This window comes from Myotis nattereri (assembly GCF_964212035.1).
Source record: "Myotis nattereri genome assembly, chromosome: 3".
Taxonomy (NCBI): domain Eukaryota; kingdom Metazoa; phylum Chordata; class Mammalia; order Chiroptera; family Vespertilionidae; genus Myotis; species Myotis nattereri.
Genome location: NC_138077.1, coordinates 213,144,632 through 213,163,587, shown reverse-complemented (window position 1 = coordinate 213,163,587; position 18,956 = coordinate 213,144,632). Strand labels below are relative to the sequence as shown.

General features: G+C 56.4%; 1 protein-coding gene across 8 annotated transcripts in view; it reads left to right on the top strand.

Moving 5' to 3' along the window:
- CAMTA1 (calmodulin binding transcription activator 1) overlaps positions 1-18,956 on the top strand; it is a 675,715-nt gene that overhangs the window by 234,310 nt on the left and 422,449 nt on the right. For all 8 annotated transcript variants that reach the window (XR_013995633.1, XM_081085448.1, XM_081085446.1 and 5 more), the window contains one exon: positions 10,789-10,856. Coding sequence is in view for 7 of the 8 variants with exons in the window: in XM_081085448.1 (XP_080941574.1) it covers positions 10,789-10,856 (68 nt within the window). In the remaining variant the exon portion in view is untranslated. The remainder of the gene's footprint in view (positions 1-10,788; positions 10,857-18,956) is intronic.

Here is an 18,956-nt window from a genome sequence, read left to right as displayed (position 1 = left end):
AGTCTTGAGGGCATCAGGTTGATGCACAGATAACTCAAATGCCTGCCAGAGCAAAGCCTGACACTTTATTCAAAGATGTCATGACGCCGGGGTTCCAAATTTGATGAAAATTATAAACTCAATGATTCAAGAAGCTCAGCACACCCCAAGCAAGAGAAATACAAAGAAAACCACAGCAAGGCACACTGTAATCCACCTGCCTCAAATGTGTGATAAAGAGAAAGTCTTAAAATCAATGGAGGTGGGGAGGGGGTGGGGCAAGGGAAGAAGGGTCACCTTACAAGGGACAAAGTTAAGAACTTTAGCAGATTTATCATTGATACCATGCAAGCCAGGCCCTGTATGGTTTGGCTCAGTGGACAGAGTGTTGGCCTGTGGACTGAAGGGTCCTGGGTTCGATTCTGATCAAGGGCACATGCCTGTGTTGTGGGCTTGATTCCCTGTAGGGGGCATGCAGGAGGCAACCGATCAATGATTCGATCAATGATTCTTTCTCATCATTGGTATTTTGATCTCTCCCTCTCCCTTCCTCTCTGAAATATATTTATATACTAGAGGCCTGGTGCACGAAATTCGTGCATGGGTAGGGTCCCTAGGCCTGGCGGTAGATCAGGGCCTTTCGGGGCCTTTCGGCTGCCAGCCGGGGTCTTCCTTCATTCTGCACTGCCCCCTGGTGCTCAACGCACGTCATAGCAAGTGATCGAACTCCTGGTCTTCTGGTCAAATTCCTGAGGGGACACTTTGCATATTAGCCTTTTTTATATATAGACTAGAGGCCTGTTGCATGAAGAGATTCGTGCAATAGGCCTTCCTTCCCCTGGCTGCCGGCACCGGTTTTCCTCTGGCACCCGGGACCCAGGCCTTCGCTCTGGCCGCAGTGGAGAAGCCAAGCCTCTTCAGTCTTCAGTCGTCTTCAGTCTTCAGTCTTTGCTGGGGCCGGAGCCTTTAGTCTTTGCTCTGTGCCTGCATATACAAATTGACCACCGTCTTTGTTGGGTTAATTTGTGTACTCATCCTGACACCAATTTGCATGTTTCTCTTTTATTAGTGTAGATATGAAACCATGCACGCCAGGAGACAATGGAACACATCTCTTAAATTCTGAGGGTAGTTGGGGTAGGTAGGGGGAAACCTGTCAGCCAGAATTCTATATGCAGTACAATGACCTTAAAAAATTAAAGTGAAGTAAAGAAATTTTCTAATAATCAGACAGACACGCAAACCAGCACATGCACACACATCAGAGAATTCATTGCTTGGAGACCTGCATTACAGGAAATGTTAAAGGCAGTTTCATGTGAAGAACAATGACATGAGATGAAAACCTGGAGCTACACAAAACAATGAGGAGTGCTGAAAATGGCGTATATGTAGTTAAATATATTTTCCCTCATTTTAAATTTGTTTAAAAGGTAATGAATTGCTTAAATCACTGTATTGGGGTCTGGAACATATTTAGAAGTAAAATAGATGATAGCGAGCAATAATAGGAATGAGGGAAGGGGCAAAGTGGAATCACTCTTTGAGCCCTAATGATATATATAAAGTGGTATAATATTTGAAGGAAGATTCTATTAGATTAAATAGCACAATGCAAATCCTAGAGCAATCACAATAAAACAGAGGCAAACCTAATAAGCCAACAGTGGAGTTAAACTGGAGTACTAGAGAAAAATCACTTAATCCAATAGGAGGCAAGAAAACGAGGAAAAGGAAACAAAGAACAAAATGGAAGAAATAGAAAAGAAATAGCATGATGGTAGATTTAAACTTGACCACATCAATAATTACACTAAATATAAACAGTCTAAACATCCCAAATAAAATGCAGGGAACTTGGATCAGACAAACATTTCTTAAATTGGGCAGGAAAAGAGAAAATGGTAAATTGGACTTAAGCAAATTTAAAAACTTTTGCTCTTTGAAATATGACTTGAAAAAAATAAAACAGTAAGCCAGAGACTGGAAGAAAATTTTCATAATGCATAAACCTGATATAAGGCTCCTATCCAAAAATACAAAAAGAAATATTACAATTCAACAACAACAGTACAAACAGCCTGATTAAAAATTAGGCAACAATGAAAACAGACTTCACTAAAGACATATAACAATGAGTACACACATGAAAAATGTTAAATATCGTCATGAGGGAAAAGCAAATGGAAACTTGAGTGAGATAACTGCACACCCACTAAAATGGCTACAATTGAAAAGACCATCAGTGCCAAGTGTTGGCAGATCAGTGGAGCAGCTTCATGTACATTCCAGGTGGAACTATAAAACGGTGCAGCCACTTTGGAAAACAGTTTGGCAGCTTCATATATAGTCAAACACATACTTACCACATGGCCAAGAAGTTCCATGTCTGGGTTTTCACCAAAGAAAAATGAAAATGTGTGTACACACACACAAACACACACACACACACACACACGTAAATGAGTGTTAGTTTATTCATGACAGTCCCCAACTGGAAACCGCACCCACGTTCCTCCACATCCGCCCAATGGAATCATTCTCTGCAGTGAAAGGAACGGGTTACCCCTGATACACACGACAGCATGGGTCCATCTCAACAGCGTTATTTTGCGTGAAAGAAGCCAGACCCCAAAGGAGTGCGTCCTGTGGGATGTCATGTGTCTGGAATTTAGGACAGGAAGACTCAGCTGCAGGGACAGGAAGCAGACCCTGGTTGCTGGGGCTGCCGACTGACAGGGTGTGAAGGACCTCACGGGGCTGGGAGTGTCTTCTGTCTCGAATGTGGTGATGGATACACGGGGATCTGTTTGTTCATGTTCATTGACCTGTACACCTGAGAAGAGTTGCATTTTATTGTACGTGAATTATACCTCAGTGGAGCTGATCACCAACGTCGTAACCCAGTGACCCCCTGTGTGCACACATCACCTGGTGGGGTACAGGGGTGCCGCCCCATATCTCAGGCAGGAAAGGGCAGTGACTCGCCCATATCATGCGGCCGACGGGAGGTGGAGGAATTTCTTTCTCTTCTACAAGAAGCGCTTATATCTCCCCAAAGAGGCAGGTTATTTCTTCTCACAAATGAAAGCATAGGACACACATTGTTTCAATGCCTTTCAGGCTGGCATGTGGCCGGCGTCCAGGAGACGTGCTGGGAGCCGGAGAGCTCCCTCGATGCCCGTCTTCCCCTCCAGGTGTCTTCTCACCCTCTGCTTCCTTGTCTGTGTTCCAGGGTGACCAGCCATGCGGGGCAGGTGTCCTCAGGGCTGTGGGCGGTTCTCACGCCAGTCGTGTCCAGGCAGGTCACAGAAACCACACTGGACAACTGGACAGAGAAAACTTAGCATGAAGAATTGCTAACTATAAAAGGTGGTTGACCCTGAGTTGGAATATTTATCTCAGAGGGGATGACCCACCAGCTTTCTGCGAGGGGGGAAGCGGGTGTCCGGAGAGAGCAGGTGAGAGGTGCCACCAGGGCCGGGTATGGAAATAGCTACGTATTCATTTCAATCAAGGCCAGTTATTTCTCCCCGCCCCCCCCCCCCCATTGCTTTTCAGAGAGAGTGGAAGGGAGGGAGGTGGGGGGGGGGAGAGAGAGGGAGAGAGAAACATCGATGTGAGAGACATATCGACTGGCTGCCTCCCACATGCAGGAGTGAACCTGCAACCCGGCATGTGCCCTTGACGGGGAGTCAAACCCTGGGTCTTCGGTGCACAGTGTGGTGCTCCAACCACTGAGCCCACCGGCCAAGAAGGCCAGTTATTTTTTGTAAAGTGCATGAGTGATGGGTTCTGGGAAGATCTGCCTGCACTGTAAACATGCCGGTTAGGAGCCATTAATATGACATTCACGTGTCCTTAACAAAGTACACACCTGGAGGGCTGGCCTCTTTGAAATGCCCCGAGGACACTAAGTATGAGTCTTCAAAACCACGAGTCCTGGGGACGAGCTATTCTCCTTCTTGTCTGGGAGAATAGAACTGCATGTGATGGCTGGGCAGCTGCTGGGCCAGCTGCTCGGAGAGTCCCCCCGCGCCCCCACCCCCCCAGCCCTGGTTCCGTACAGGTAAAACCCTGCACAGAACTCTCATAAAAACACACTTTACACAATTATCCCTTGGTTGAAAGATCCAGTTTTGGGAGCAAAACATCTGAGATCACATAGACCACAGATATTTTTATTGCTTGGACTCAGGAATAAAAAACAAAACCATCTCCCTATTGCTCATTGTTGTTTTGTTTCTCTAATTTGCCCCAATGAGGGCTCCAGGCCCCAGAGACTGACTTGTCTCCCAACATTGGACCCAGGTTTGGAAGACAGGCTGGTCACGGGGGGAGGGGGTGCTGACTGGAGTCGATGGAAGGGAAGGGGCTCCTGACCTTTCTCTGAGGGCGGCTTCAGGGGTAATGGGGGGACAGTTCTCTGGGCTGGGGTGTCTGCCGTGGATGGCCCCTTCTGGAGAGGGCATGGGCGTGACCGCACCTGGGCTGAGGGACGGAGTGGGTTCAGACCTCTGAGGAGCCCACACCCTCTGGCAGACAAATGCGGGCTCCCAGCAGCAGGGCAGGGCAGGCCTCGCTGGACGTGAACCAGTGGGACTCCGTAGGGCTGGGCTGCAGCGGGCAGGTGGCTTTTGTGGGTTCCTGTGACATTTGCACCGAGGGCCGCCCTGCCCACCGCGGCTGCCGCCCGTGTCTACCGAGCGCTGGAAATACGGCTGCTGCCAACTAGAGTTTGACAGTGTTGTCTGAAATGGCTTCTGACTCCTTTTTAATGAAGTCATGTTTTGGGATACATTGGTTTAAAATAGCAAATATATTAGTAAATAAACTATACTCTAAATATTAATTTCTCCTGCCTTTTACTTTTTTTTTTTTAAGCAGCTTCTAGCGATGTTGGCATCTGTGGCTTGTGTGTGTGCCCACTGGCCAGCGCTGCCCTGTGCGGCTGGCCTGGCCCGGACTGCCCGCTGAACAGGAGGGCTGAGCTGGGCACCTGTGTCCAGCCTCACACGCACTAGCCTCAGCGACTGGGTTTATCCCGACCCCCCGCCTCCCCCCACCCCACCCCACCCCCGGGCAGCCAGTGTGGCCTCACACACGGCTCTTCCTGTCTGCAGCCTTTATTTTATTTTATTTTTTTCAAAAATATATTTGTATTGATTTCAGAGAGGAAGGGAGAGGGAGAGAGAGAGAGAAACATCAATGATGAGAGAGAGTCATTGATTGGCTGCTCCTGTACGCCCCAAACTGAGGATCCAGCCAGTAACCCGGGCCTGTGCCCTGACCAGAATCCAACTGTGAACACCTGGCTCATAGGTCGGCACTCAACCACTGAGCACCTGTCTGCAGCCTTCAGAAGAGAACGTGTGCCTCTCACTCACTGTGCACCCGGCCTTCCGAAGGCGTCTGCTTGTCGCCTCCCCGAGCCGATCTGAGTGGGGCCCTGGGTGCGGTGGGAGAGGCTAGAGCCTCCTGGACACTGGGCACCCTGGGAGGGAGGACGCCATGCCCATGAGCGCTAGCGACACCGCACTTCACCAGGAGTCTGGAGAGGTGCTGCCACTGCGAGGAGATGCCAGAAACTGGGGCTCAAGGCAGAGGGAGACACCAGGGAGACTCCCTGGGGGAGGTGGGCTGTGAACAGGGCCAGGAGGTTACGGGGGCAGAATCAGTGCAGGGTGGCTGAGGTGGGGAAGGGCAAGGGGAGCCAGTCTGGCACAACGATGCCTTCTCGCCCGCTGGTCCCCAGGGCAGCCTCCGTGGGACCCCTGAGCCTCGCCTGCTGCAGCTGGCTCACTCCTTCCGAGCGCATCTTCCGGGGCAGACAGCCCCCCCGCTCCCCCATGAGCGGTGGACATGCCTTTGGAAGGCCGGGTGCACCGTGATGCCCGTGTGACCAGGCGCGGTGCTGAGTGCAGAGCTGTGCCGCCCGTGGGGCTGCCCTCTGCCCTGCCAGGGGAGGGCCGCCCGCTTCCCCGGTGCCAGCAGATGGAAGGGGTGGGGGCCTCGACGGCTCCAGTTTGTCCCCTGCCACCGCAGACATCAGAGCTCGGCGGCAGTTTTTCTAGTTGAGCATCCAGAGGACAAACTAACCATTTAAAATCTGCAAGCTGGGCAGTCTTTGCTTTGGAGCCTGCGGTGAATTCCTTCATCCTGACAGTCCAGCCATTCTTCTCACTGACGCAGGGTTTGGGATCCAGGACGAGGGCGATGCTGAGGGCGCCGGGCGCTGGGCCAGGCCTGCAGGCTCGGGGTTTGCCTCTGTGGGCAGGGGGTGCTGGCATGATCTCCATCCCGGAGCCCACCTCGCCACATGGGATGGCCATGCTTCCTTCTTTGTTGTGATGAAACACACACAGCATAACATTTGCCACTGGCCGCATTTAGAACATTCGCAATGTGTGTGACCTTCACCACTATCTAGTTCCAGACATTCCCGTCCCCCAAAGGAAGCCATGTCCCCATTAGCCGTCACTCCCAGCCCCTCTTTCTCAGTCCCTGGCGACCACTCATCTTGTCTCCACGCGTTTGCCTCCTCGGGATGCCCCGTAGAAATGGAATGAGGAGCATGTGGTCTTTGTGCCTGGCTTCTTCCTCTCAGTATGTTTTCAAGTTCATGTGCGGTAACTTCGTTTCTTTTGAGGGATGATGATCAGTGTTCTGTTCTCAGCATCCGCCGTACTCTGGGTGTCCATCGTGTGCTGGACACTCGGCGGCCTGCACGCTTGGCTGCGGAGAACAGAGCTGCTCCCAGCAGTCACGTGACCCTGTTGTCTGAGCCCCTGGTTTCGCTGCTTTGGGTGCGCTCTCTCCTCGTGGAGCTTTCTGTGAATTTCCTGGGCCAGCCTTGAGCTTGAGAGGCAACAGGTGGGAACGTCATGCCCACCGTGGGGCCCAGGCCCCTTGGTCAGCCAGACACGTGCTGGCCTCGGGCACGCCCCTCCTGCTCTCCGTGCCTCAGTTTCCCACTCTGTAGGAAGGAGGTAGACCAGGTCTGTCCTCCCGCTTTGGGGAGAGAGGGAGGCCAGTCAGGCGGGCGGAAGTCCTGTCACAGCTCCTTCCCTCTTTGCCGGAAGGAGGCACTCCCGCCCATGGAGGCCCAGCCTGGCTCCTCCTGATCCCTAAAGGCGGGGGGGGGGGGGGCGGTGGAGGGGAGACAGTGATGTGGCTCTGGGCCATGCGGAGCAGGAGGCTGTCAGACTCTTTGGGGGAGACACGGCCCTCCACGTGGGGGCGTACATTTCTCCGCCCATTCCGAGCAGCATTGGGGAGTGTGGGCTCTGGAACCATTCTGCCTGGGTCTGCATTCTGGTCCCGCAGAGACGAGCCATGTGATCCTGGGCAGACCACGTAACTGCTCTGTGCCTCAGTTTCCCCAACTGTAAAGTGGGCATGTTCCTCCTTCATCGTTTTTTATGAGGATTAAGTGAGGCGACCCCCCACAGGCTCCTAGAGCAGTTACTGGCCTTAGACATCACTCTGCCAGTGTTAGCCATCACCATGGTAACGATGACACAGACAGTGAAGGCCCTCGTCCCCCAAATCATCCCCCTTCCCAGCCTGGGGGACCCGTCTTACTTGGAATGTTGACGGTTCTTCCTTTGCTCCGCATGACTTAGCCTCTGAGCATTCCGTGTGGCTCTTTGGCATGTGCGTGTCGATCTCCCCACCAGGTCCTGGCTTTGTGGAGGCAGGTCCAGCCCGTGGACTGCCCACCTGACGGGGAGGTGGACTGAGACCCGGATAAGGGAAGTGGGCAGGGCAGGCTGGAAGCGGGGCCTGGGAGTAGGCAGGTGACTTGGACACGCCCAGCAGCTGCAGGGCCTGGCCAGCCTCAGCAGGACAGGGTGGGGCCTGGGCCAGGCACTTGGTTTCCTTTGCTCAGAGGCTGCTGGGCAGAGGGGCAGGTGGTCCCAGGCGGCTCGGGGTGGGGGTGTCACTGTTGTCAGGGGAGGAGGGAGTGCTCTGAGGTAGTTCCTCAGCTCGCACAGCCGCTCAGCGTACCCCTGGTGACCCGCTGGGTTTGGCCACACAGCTGGCCGGACAGTGGACCCTGCCATAGCACTTCCCGTGAACCATCAGTGTCTCCCCTGCTCGCCGGGAGCTCTGTCAGGGCAGACTTCCTGTGGTTTCGCTCACTGATGGCACACGGGAGGTGCCCAGCAGCTAATCTCGAATCAGTAAGCAGTCCGGGAGGGTCTCTCTCTCTTTTTAAAATATATTTTTATTGATTGATGTCAGAGAGGAAGGGAGAGGGAGGGAGGGAGAAAGGGAGGGAGAGAGAGAGAAAGAGAAAAAAAAACATCGGTGATGAGAGAGAATCATGGATCAGCTGCGTCCTGCACACCCCCCACTGGGGATGGAGCCTGCAACCCGGGCCTGTGCCCTGACCAGGAATCAAACTGAGCCCTCCTGGTTCCTAGGTCAACGCTCAACCCCTGAGCCTCGCCGGGCAGGTGGAGCTTCTCTCTGTGAAGGGCAGCTGCCAGGGGGATTCTGCCAGGTGGAGTGAGGGTTGGCTGAGGGGTGTTCACGAAGGTCTTCTTTGGGTGTCTGGGTCGTTGGGAGGGACACTGTGATAAATCTAGAGGTGGCTGGGACGCCTTGTGTCCCCATCCCTCTGGGCCAGGGGATCACAGTTACCAGCATGGCCCTGGGCAAGGGCAGGGATCCGAGGGGTTCCTGTTGGCACAGACCAGGCCTCTGCACACCACGCTCCCTAAAGTGCAGGTGGGTGGCCGGCACACAGGGGCTCAGTTTACCCGCCTCCTGACTTCACCCACCATCTGCTCTCGGTGTCCTGTGAAAACAAACGGGCGCCTGTAGATAATGGAAGGATTGACTCTAGGTAACTCCGAGCAGTCACCGTGATAGTGCCACTCATTGTGGGCACAGGGGTGTAGGGGGTGCAGGGTGGGGATTGACGAAGACAAGCCCAGCAGTGCTGGCGACCTCGGAGGGACCACATGGTACCTGCTCCCCCATCGGCCTGTGGACAGTGGCTCACACCGCGGAGACCTGTGGTGATGATAGCGGTAGCCGTGGTCACGGGCGTGGCTGTGCATTAAGTGTATTAAGAACCATGGCTCCTGACGACTGCCCTGTGGGTGCATGATCTCAGGGGCAGACAGGCTGAGTCACAGGCTCCAGGCCCGACAGCTGAACGTGGCCGGGCCGCAGCCCCAGCAGGTCTGTTTGCGCCCGGAGCTCATGTCCTTCACGGCGACGGCCTGTCACCTCCCCCAGTGACCAAGTTAGCCAAGTCACCGCCAGGTGTACCCGGCAACAGCTGCATTTTGCTGCATCTAAGCTCTGGCTTCAACCATCTTCTGTAATAAATGTTCACAAACACCACACGTTCGCTCAGGGGGTGAGAGCACTGCTGGCGCTCAGCGCCAGCTGCAGTCAGTGGTGGGAACCCAACGTTGCGGCAGCGGCCTTTGCCATAGGCCCGGCTCCCCTCCTGCACCGAGTGGCCCCCTCGTGGCAGAGGCTGGCTTCCAGTTGCTGTCACCCCCGTCTCTGCTGGGGCCTGTGGCATGCGCACTGCGTGGCACGGCTGCTGTTTTCTCCTTTAACCTGCTCCCCCTGCCTGGCTTTGGTGACAGTCTCTGCTTTGTCCCCAAAGCCAAGTTTAGGGTCTCAGGCCACAGGTGTGCTGCACGTGTCCCAGCCCAGTGTGGGGTGACTGCTGAGGAAGGTTGCACTCCCGGGGGAGGGCTGTGACCCTGGGGGAGGCCTGCTCCAGGCCGGAGCCTGCCAGGTCCCCTGGCCGCAGAGGAGTTAGATGGGGGCCTCTGCCCGCATTTTTCTGACAGTCCAGGGCAGCAGCTCTGCGTCCAGCCATCACCAAGATCCAGGGGAACGCGGCCGGTGCAGCCTTAGTTTAACGCGCAGTCCCTGCCAGGCCCCGTCAGCGGGTCTGTGTGGAGCTGGGAGTAATGGGCCGTGTCATGCTCTGAGCTGGGCAGTGACTTATGTGGGTGTCACCCCCTAGCTTTTTATGGGACTTATTAATAAATCAGTAATTCCGTCTGCAGGGAAGTTGTTGTGTTTATAAATATTTAATTTACCTCCAGGTGCCCACATTTTCTCCATCTTTGCCTCAACTCTGCTGACATGGCTCAGCTCAATGGATTAAGTTATCGGAGTGGGAATGGCTCTCTCTCTCTCTCTCTCTCTCTCTCTCTCTCTCTCTCTCTCTCTCTCTCTCTCCCTCTCCTTCTTTCTCTCCTCCTCCCTCTCTCTCTGTCTCCCTCCCTCTCCCTCTCCATCTCCCTCCCTCTCACTCCTTCTCCATCTCCCTCCACCCCCCCCCCCCATCTCCCTGGAATGTGAATTCACCGTGTCTGTGAGATCTCTGTGTGATGGGCTTGGGTTGGGATCGAGCTGGGAGAGCCAGCGTCTCTGTGACACCGTGAAAGGCCAGTCCGGCTTCGGAAGAAGGCAGACGGAACTTTCCGAGGGCGACCTCGAGAGTGGAGACCTGCTGTGGGCATGCGTTTCCCCCTTTTCAAGTCGGTGACACTGAGAATCGGCAGTGGTGTCTGACGTTCCCACCCACAGAGAAATAGCTTGGTCCCTGCCACCCATTCATTGTTGAAAGCCAGTGCTTAGCTGACTGCTGTGCGGCAGGGTGAATGGAAAGGGCTTTAAACAAATAAAATGGACGCAGCCTGCGTGGCGGTTTCCCTGGGGTGTGGGTCTAGCCCCACAGAGGAGGCAGCCGCCGGGCACAGCGGAAAGTCACCTCAGCACCCAGTGGCTAACGTTAGTTATTATCTCTCTGTTCTTCTGTTTCAGGAAATTGCAGCTTATTTAATAACGTTTGAGAAGCACGAAGAATGGCTCACCACATCCCCTAAGACAAGGTAATGCCCGGATCTCGCAGCTTCTCCGATACGCACAGTAAATGGGTTGATTTTCATGGGTGGCCTGATCGGGCCGGTCAGGGCCCGGGCCAGTGGAAGTGCCACGTTGTGTGTGATGGCTCGTGGCACCGAGGGCGCGCTGATTGGCCCGAGACCGTGGGCGCGAGGGCAGGGTGGTTTACCAGCTGCCAGCGGGCGGGGTGGTGCTCTCTCCCTGGCGCTCACCACGCCCCCTGCCTGCGGGGCGCCCTGCGAGCCTCGGCCCTCGGGAACCTCGGAGGCGTTTATTTTGGGAACCTGCCCACCTGCCACCCGTGTTGTCTAGAGACTCACTTTTTAAAAGGGAACCCCTGAACGGCCCACGTCCATCCCAGTGAGGCTTACAAATGGAAATTGGGTTATTCTTGGCGGTCAGGAGGCCTCCCAGGCCAGAAGCAGTGGCTACGCTTGTGGTTTATGACTCGGTAAATGTCCTTGAACCTGCAACTGCCACAGACACCCACCTTCTCCTACCGCCCGCAGATATGGGGACCTGTGCTCTGCCCGGCAGTGGGTGGGTGTGTGACAGCGGCCGGATTCAGGCTTATTCGACAGGCAGCCTCCTCCCACCTCCCAGCTCTCGTGGCCCCGCCCCCCATTGCCACAGCTCTCCTGTGGGCCGTGCTGGGCAGGTGTTTGTCATTGTGGGGAGCGGGCTTAGGTGCGCGCCGGGCTGAGGGCTGGATGCAGGAGGCGGGATGCTCCATCCGTCTCATGTGGGGCAGATGCACAAGATCTTTCCGGTGTGGGAAGTGGGACCAGGGAAGGGCTGGGTGTGTCTGCTGCCCCAGTGGTCACCGGCCCGACCCACTCTTCCTTCCCGAGCCCTGGAGAGAGGCTCTCGCGTGCTCGTTCCTTCTAGAAGTCACTTGCAAGGGTCCCTTCCTCAGGCACGGGCTTCAGTGGTCAGCGTCCTTCAGGTGGCGGCGGAGTCCGCAGAGGCCGAGGGTGTTGAGGAGAGGCTGGTGCCCTGCGTCTCTGGGCAGGCAGAGGTGGCTCTGCGTCTCGCAGCTCTTCCCAAATTCCACTGTGTGTGTCCTCACCCCCCAGCCTCCTGGGCCAGGGTTTCCTTTGCTAGAGAATCAAGTGGTTTGTAGCAGTCAGCTTTTGCTGTGATGATGCTGTGTAAGAAGCACCCTCGCACTTAGGGACTTGCAGATTTTGATGTCCTGCACATGGGTCTGTGTTGGCTGTGGCTTTGGGGTGTGGCTGGGAGCACTCGCCGTGTCCTTTTGCTCACTGTCTGGGACATGTGGTTCTCCTGGGGGTGGCCGCAGCCTAAAGCCCCAGGCAGTCCATGCCTGAAACCCCGCTGCTGTGGCATCTGTCGCGCCTGCTCCATCGCCAGGGCAGTTCCCTTGGCCAAGCCCCAGAGAAGACTGTGGGGTGGGGGCGGGGGGGGGGGGAGTGAATGGAGACACAGTTGACTCTTTGGGGAGCATAGCGTTTCTCAAACTGTGGAGATCCTAGCACGTACATCCCTCTCCTCTTCTGGGGGCATTTCCTTCCAGGGCATGATTCCCAAACTTGAGTGGCATGGGAGTCAGTGGGATGCTTGTTAAAATGCCCATGCTGGGCCCCACCCCAGAGTTCACTCAGTAGGTCCGGCTGGGCCCGAGCACCTGACATTTCTAACAGGTTCCAGGTGATGGATGTGGCCTACCTGGGACCCCACTTTGAGAACCCTGTTTCCTCAGGGAGAAAGAGGTCTGATTTCTGCCTCTGTCCGTCCCCAACGCCCAGCAGCGGGGTTCACCCTGAGCAGCCCCAGCCCCTCTGCGCCTTTCGCTCCTCTGCTCCCTTCTCTCCTCTGCGCCCCTCGCTCCTCAGGGAGACTCTCCTGGATCCAAGGGGAGGGAGGAGCTCTATTTAGGCAGCAAGTGGTGTCCGGGCAGCCAGCTGACTGCAGATGTGCAGAGGCGGGCCTGGGCCTGCTGTGGCCACCGTTCGATGGCAGAGCAGTCGACCACTTCAAGGTGGGGCCTGGCGGGGGCAGGGGGGGGCGTGGGGCGGTGGGAGGGGGGTTCTGCCTTGTGTTTCAACCTTAGAATTTGGGTTCCGACTGAGAAGTGAGTGCCCCTTGGGGTTGTGCCTGACTCACTTGGCTTTTTGGAATCTAGTTGGAGCCAAAGGGCTTTGTATCTCGGGACACAAGGGGCAGCATGGCTGAGGGAAAGGGGTGGGGTCAGGCCCTGACAAATCCGGTCTGAGCCCCCCCCCCCCGCGCCCCCTCCCCCCCTCCCCCCATCACTCAACAGCTCTGTGGCATTAAGAAGGCACTTTAGCCCCTTTACTGCTTATTTCTTTTTTTGGGGGGGGGGGCGGGGGGAGAGAGAGAGAGAGAGAGGAGACATAGAGTATTTGTTGTTCCACTTATTCCTGCATTCATTGGTTGATTCTTCTATGTTCCCTGACCGGGGATCGAACCCAAAACCCGGGCGCATCAGGATGACACTCAAACCAACTGAGCTGCCGGCCAGGGCCACTTCAGTCCCTTCAAAAGCCCCCCTTTTCTTGCTCATGGACGGAACAGAGCTGACGCCGAGCCTGTCCTCATGGGGCCGCGGTGAGGACTGGGCGCTGTAACGTGTGTGACCTTGCTTTGCACGCTGTGAGGTTGGGCAATGCATGGGATGTGGCAGTGCCTCCTGCCATTGAGGGGCGGTCCCAGGGCTGGAGGCTGTGGCCTCAGGAAGCAGCTGCCAGGGTCCCTGCGGGCGTGGGCAGGACCGAGATGGAGGGCGGAGAGCATTTCCTATTAGTGCGGGGCTCCCGCTCCGGGAGAGGAGAAGTTGCTGCGGTTGTTCAAGGACCTTCCTCAATTAGTTGTTGAGTTGAGTTCTGGTCCCCCTCCCGTCTCCGCTGCTGAAATTAATCGGTGCGGTTAACTGCTGAGCTCATGCCCACCGGCCTCCTGGTATTAGGGAATTAATGGCACCAGTGTTCGGCTGAACGAGGAGGCAATGCAACTCCTGGCGGCCGCCGCCGCTCATTCCATTTTGGAAAATTAATAAAAATGAATTGCACCGCTGACATTTATAGAGTTTCCTAATAAAGTGATACATTGTTTGTGTGGCGGAATCCCTATTAAATTAATTGTCGTAATCAGTGCATATAGATGCTGGTATAGGGGCTGGGGGGGACCAGTCCCCGTCTCCGTGGCCTTGCGTGGATTCTGCCCTAATTACCGAGGCGCCCGGGAGCCGCCACCTGTTTAATAAGGAAGTGCTCCCAGAGGTGCCCAGGGCGGCTGCGGGCACAGAGGCTCCCGGCCGGCCGAGCATCGAATGTTCCATGAGCTCATGTGGTAGCATCAGTACCAGGGACCTTCGGAAGTGGCCGTGTGAGAAATCACTTCCGGGATGCCCTTCCGTGGCACTCGCTGTGTGCTCAGCGCTCTGTAACACCATTCGCAGACCCGGGGAGTGCCCCGCGCCCCACCCCACGGGTGAAGTTCGCATCTTGGAGTCGAGAGCTCCCCCCCTGTGTTAGAATGTTCTCCCAGCTCCTCCTTCCTGCCTGATTCGGGGTCACTTCCTGAGAGGTCATCCCTGAACACAGTCTAACATCACACCCTCCCCCAGCCAGACCCCGTCTCACCTGCTGTTTCCCGAGAGCCTCACCACCATCGGACACCGTGTCTCCCCCCGCTTCTCTGGTAATTCGTTCCGTCATGTCTGACCTCCCTTCCCCAGAGCGAGCAGGCCAAGAGGAGGGGGATTGCGGTCTGGCTTGGGCGTGGCTGGGCACGTGGAGGGCGCCCCGCGCACCTGCCACCCCAGGCTGTACACGTGGAAGGAGGAGGCCTGCTTCACCTTTCATTTTGTCCTGCGCGTCTCCCCCAGGACCGGCTGCTGGGCCCAGCACTGCGCTCTGTTGTTGTTTTCCTGCTCAATAGTTATTTTTTGTTAATAGATTCTAAGAGAAATTCTTTTTTTAGAATTTGTATTGAACTTATTGGGGTGACATTGGTTAATACAATTATGTAGGTTTCAGGGGCACAATCCTGTAACACATCACCCGTACATTGTATTGTGTGTTCGCCACCCCAGGCCAAGTCTCCTTCCGTCACCTCCCCGCTCCTCTCCCACCTCCCGACCCCTTTCCCTCTGGTCCTCACCATCCTGTTGTGTGTCCATGAGTTTGGCTGTTTCTGTTTTGTTTTGGTTTTTGCTTAATCCCTTCACCTTCTTTATCCAGCCCCAACCTCCCCTCCACCCCCAAGAGCTGTCAGATTGTTCTCTGTATCTATGACTCTGTTTCTATTTTGTTTGTTAGTTAATTTTGTTCATTAGATTTCACATATGCGTGAGATCATGTGATACTTGTCTTTCTCTGACTGGCTTATTTCACTTCGCATGATACTCTCCAGGCCCCTCCATGCTGTCGCAAAAGGTAAGACTTCCTTCTTTCATTTACGGCTGAGTAGCATTTCACTGTGTAAATGTCCCACAGCGTTTTCATCCCCGGCGCCGTGCCTCGAAGTCCTCTCCACAGCCCTGTGGGCAGGGAGTCACGGAGAGGGTGCGGCCTGTCCGGGCTGCCCAGCGAGCGTCGGAACTGGAGCTGAAGCAGGGTAAGGCCGCAGTCTTGGCTTTTATGCCACCCTGTGCTGTGCAGGGGATGTGGGCATCGGGGTGCTCCCTGGTCCTCTCCACCTCCAGCTCCCGGACTTCTGAGCCCCCGGGACCAGGCACCAGGCAGAGCCTCTGTCGGTGCGCGAGGCTCAGGTGCCCGGCCAGGTGTGCTCCTGTGTTGTGTCCTGAACTGGATTCGGCCCCCAAGTCTCAAGCAGAATGGGAGGAACGCACTGTCCCCCTATATTTCAGAGAGGAAGGGAGAAGGGGAAGAGAGAGAGAGAGAGAGAGAGAAACATCAGTGAGAGAGAACCATTGATTGGCTTCCTCCTGCACGTCCCACACTGGGGATCAAGCCTGTGCCCTGACCGGGAACTGAACCGAGACCTCCTGGTTCTTAGGTCAACCCTCAGCCACTGAGCGCTGGCCGGGCAGCAACCCCAGTGGATGTACTTCTCTCCCCTGGGAAATGTGCGGCCTTCCCCGGAGGCCGGGGCGCACAGGCTCCGGATGGGCCGGAAGGCGCTTCCTTCCCAGGAATCCTGTGTCACGGCGGAAGGAGGCTAGAAAATGCTGTTACTTATCTAATTAATTAATTAGATTTCTATGGTAGCACCTTAGCACTGAAGCACTGAAGGTCTAGTGCAGCCGTGGGCAAACTACGGCCCGCGGGCCGGATCCGGCCCGTTCGGCTGTTCTATCCGGCCCGCGGAGCCGAAAGAGTGGAGGGTTCTCTTGCTCTCCCCTCCGCTCCTTCACCAGCAGCAGTGTTAACATGTATTAGTTCACACAAACACTCCATCCATGCTTTTGTTCCGGCCTCCGGTCCAGTTTAAGAACCCATTGTGGCCCTCGAGTCAGAAAGTTTGCCCACCCCTGGGCTAGTGCTAGGATTTCCCCGACTGAACACTGGGTGCCTCTTGGTCAGAAGCAGTGACACAGCCGAGCAGAGGACGGGCCTGGGAGGAAGGAGGAGAGGGGAGACCTGAGCCTCCAGATGACCCAGATGCTGCTTGGCTCTCTCTGTGCCAGTCGGGCAGAGCTGGGGGTTGGGAATTGGTAGAGAGAGAGAGAGAGAGAGAGAGAGAGAGAGCAGGCACACTCATGGGGGTGCTATGGGGGCAGCCTCATCCCCGTCGTTTCAGGGCCTTTTCTCCGGAAGACAAAAGGAAGATACACTGGGCCCGTGGTCACCTCAGCGGTTGTGCTGAACTGGGGACCTGCCATTGAGTTAACACAGCGCCGGGCCACGGTCCCCCCTCAGCGCCTGCTGACTGTGCTGAGCTAATCCCTGACGCATCCCCACAGCCACATCAACCGAAGGGCAAATGCACGTGGGGGGTCCGCGGGGGTCTGCGGATGCAGGATGCGGGAGCCCGCCTGCCCCGGGCCCCCATGCCAGGGCCTCCGCCTCAGAGGTGCTGTAGTTCCCGGACGAGGCAGGGAATTAGCTGTGACCTGGATCCTGGCAACGCGTCTGGCGTCTCGACGGTGGTGGGGAAATCCCTGGCCTCCTTACAAAGTGGGTCTGTCCCAGATTCCAGGTCATTATGGGAACCACAGGCTGCAGGCGGCAAAGCAGCAGGAGCCAGGGGCCGCCCGAGTCCCCTGAATCCCCCCGAGTCCCCACTGTGCACAGAAGGCGCGAGGCGGGGGCGCTGGCTGCCCTGTGCAGCCGGGACCTGGGCGGGGGGCGTTGTCACGCACATGGTCCGGTGTCCTCAGCCGTCCTTGGCCATGGCGGAGAGGACACTGCCAGCTGGGCCGGCTGTCATCCGCCGTCCTGGGCTTCCTGTGGGAGGGCGCCGAGAGAGGGGATGGGCGTGGGTGTCTCCTCCATCCCTGCGGGAGACAGCTGGCAGCTGGCAGCTCCTGCCTCTACTTTCTCTTATTGTTTTAATTTACAGTGAACACATACATGACATCGTTTGATAAGTCGCGTGGTCCCTCAGGCTTGTAGGAAAGAGCAGCAGCCCTCCACCCGTCTCCCAGGCGTGGCCGCTCAGTCCTGCCGCCTGCCTCCGTTTCTCGGTGTTACTCGGCTCTTCCCCAGTGTGTCCATGTAGACGTTACCGTGTGACTCTCGCTCAGTGAGGACAGCCCTCCCGCTCTGCCCTTCTGTCTGTTCTCCTTGCGAGGGAGGGGCTTGTTCACGGGCGTGGCCAGCGTGTGGCTGGGCGACGCTGACCTTCGGCCTCTCTGGCTGATGGCAGTGAACCAGTGAACAGCTGCCTGCTGGTCGGGGAACCAGGCAGGGCAGGGGCTTGGCGTTCTGCAGGAATGATGGCATTCTCCTGGGGGCACTGGTGTCCCCGCCTCTCCTCCGTGGTGTCCGGGTCGGGGTCTTTCGGGCTGTCTTTCCCCAGAGGACAGACATGTCTCCAGTGGAGACAGGGCCGGTGGGTGCCTGGCTGCTGGGTCCGTGTAGGCCCGGGGCGGGTCCGATGTTTCCACGCAGATCTGCAGCCCCTCCCTGCCCCCCACCAGCCCTCACCCCTGCTTCTCTGGCCCCTGAGCCTTGCTGGGTTCTGCAGGTGGATTGGCTAGTTCCTGGGTCCCCTCTGTGGCAGGTGGGCTTCGACGCTGTGTCTGCTTTCTTTCCATCTCTCCAGGATGTGTCACCTTCGACCCCTGCTCATCCCTGTCCCCTTCGCTCTGTCCTTGTGGGTTTATATCTGTTTCATCCCTTTACTGTCTCCGGTGGGAGGCAGGATGCTCAGCCCTCATGTCACTGCCTTCCTCCTGGCCTCTCGCTTCCTCATCCTCTCTCCCTTCTCACGCGCACTCGCGGTCCCGCTGCCATTTCACTCCCTTGCTTCTTTCTGTTTCTTCCTGGCTCCTGAGCGTTCTCAACCACGGGTGAGAGAAACACCGACGACCAGGTGGGTGGTGCTGGAGGCAGAGGGAGTGATGGGAGAGATGGACACCGACGACCAGGTGGGTGGTGCTGGAGGCAGAGGGAGTGATGGGAGAGATGGACACTGATGACCAGGTGGGTGGTGCTGGAGGCAGAGGGAGTGATGGGAGAGATGGACACTGATGACCAGGTGGGTGGTGCTGGAGGCAGAGGGAATGATGGGAGAGATGGACACCGACGACCAGGTGGGTGGTGCTGGAGGCAGAGGGAATGATGGGAGAGATGGACACCGACGACCAGGTGGGTGGTGCTGGAGGCAGAGGGAATGATGGGAGAGATGGACACCGATGACCAGGTGGGTGGTGCTGGAGGCAGAGGGAGTGATGGGAGAGATGGACACCGACGACCAGGTGGGTGGTGCTGGAGGCAGAGGGAGTGATGGGAGAGATGGACACCGATGACCAGGTGGGTGGTGCTGGAGGCAGAGGGAATGATGGGAGAGATGGACACTGATGACCAGGTGGGTGGTGCTGGAGGCAGAGGGAGTGATGGGAGAGATGTTTCTCATGAAATAACTGCTAAACTTTGAGTTCTTTTGTGGCTGTGGCACAGAGGGGGAGAAAAAAA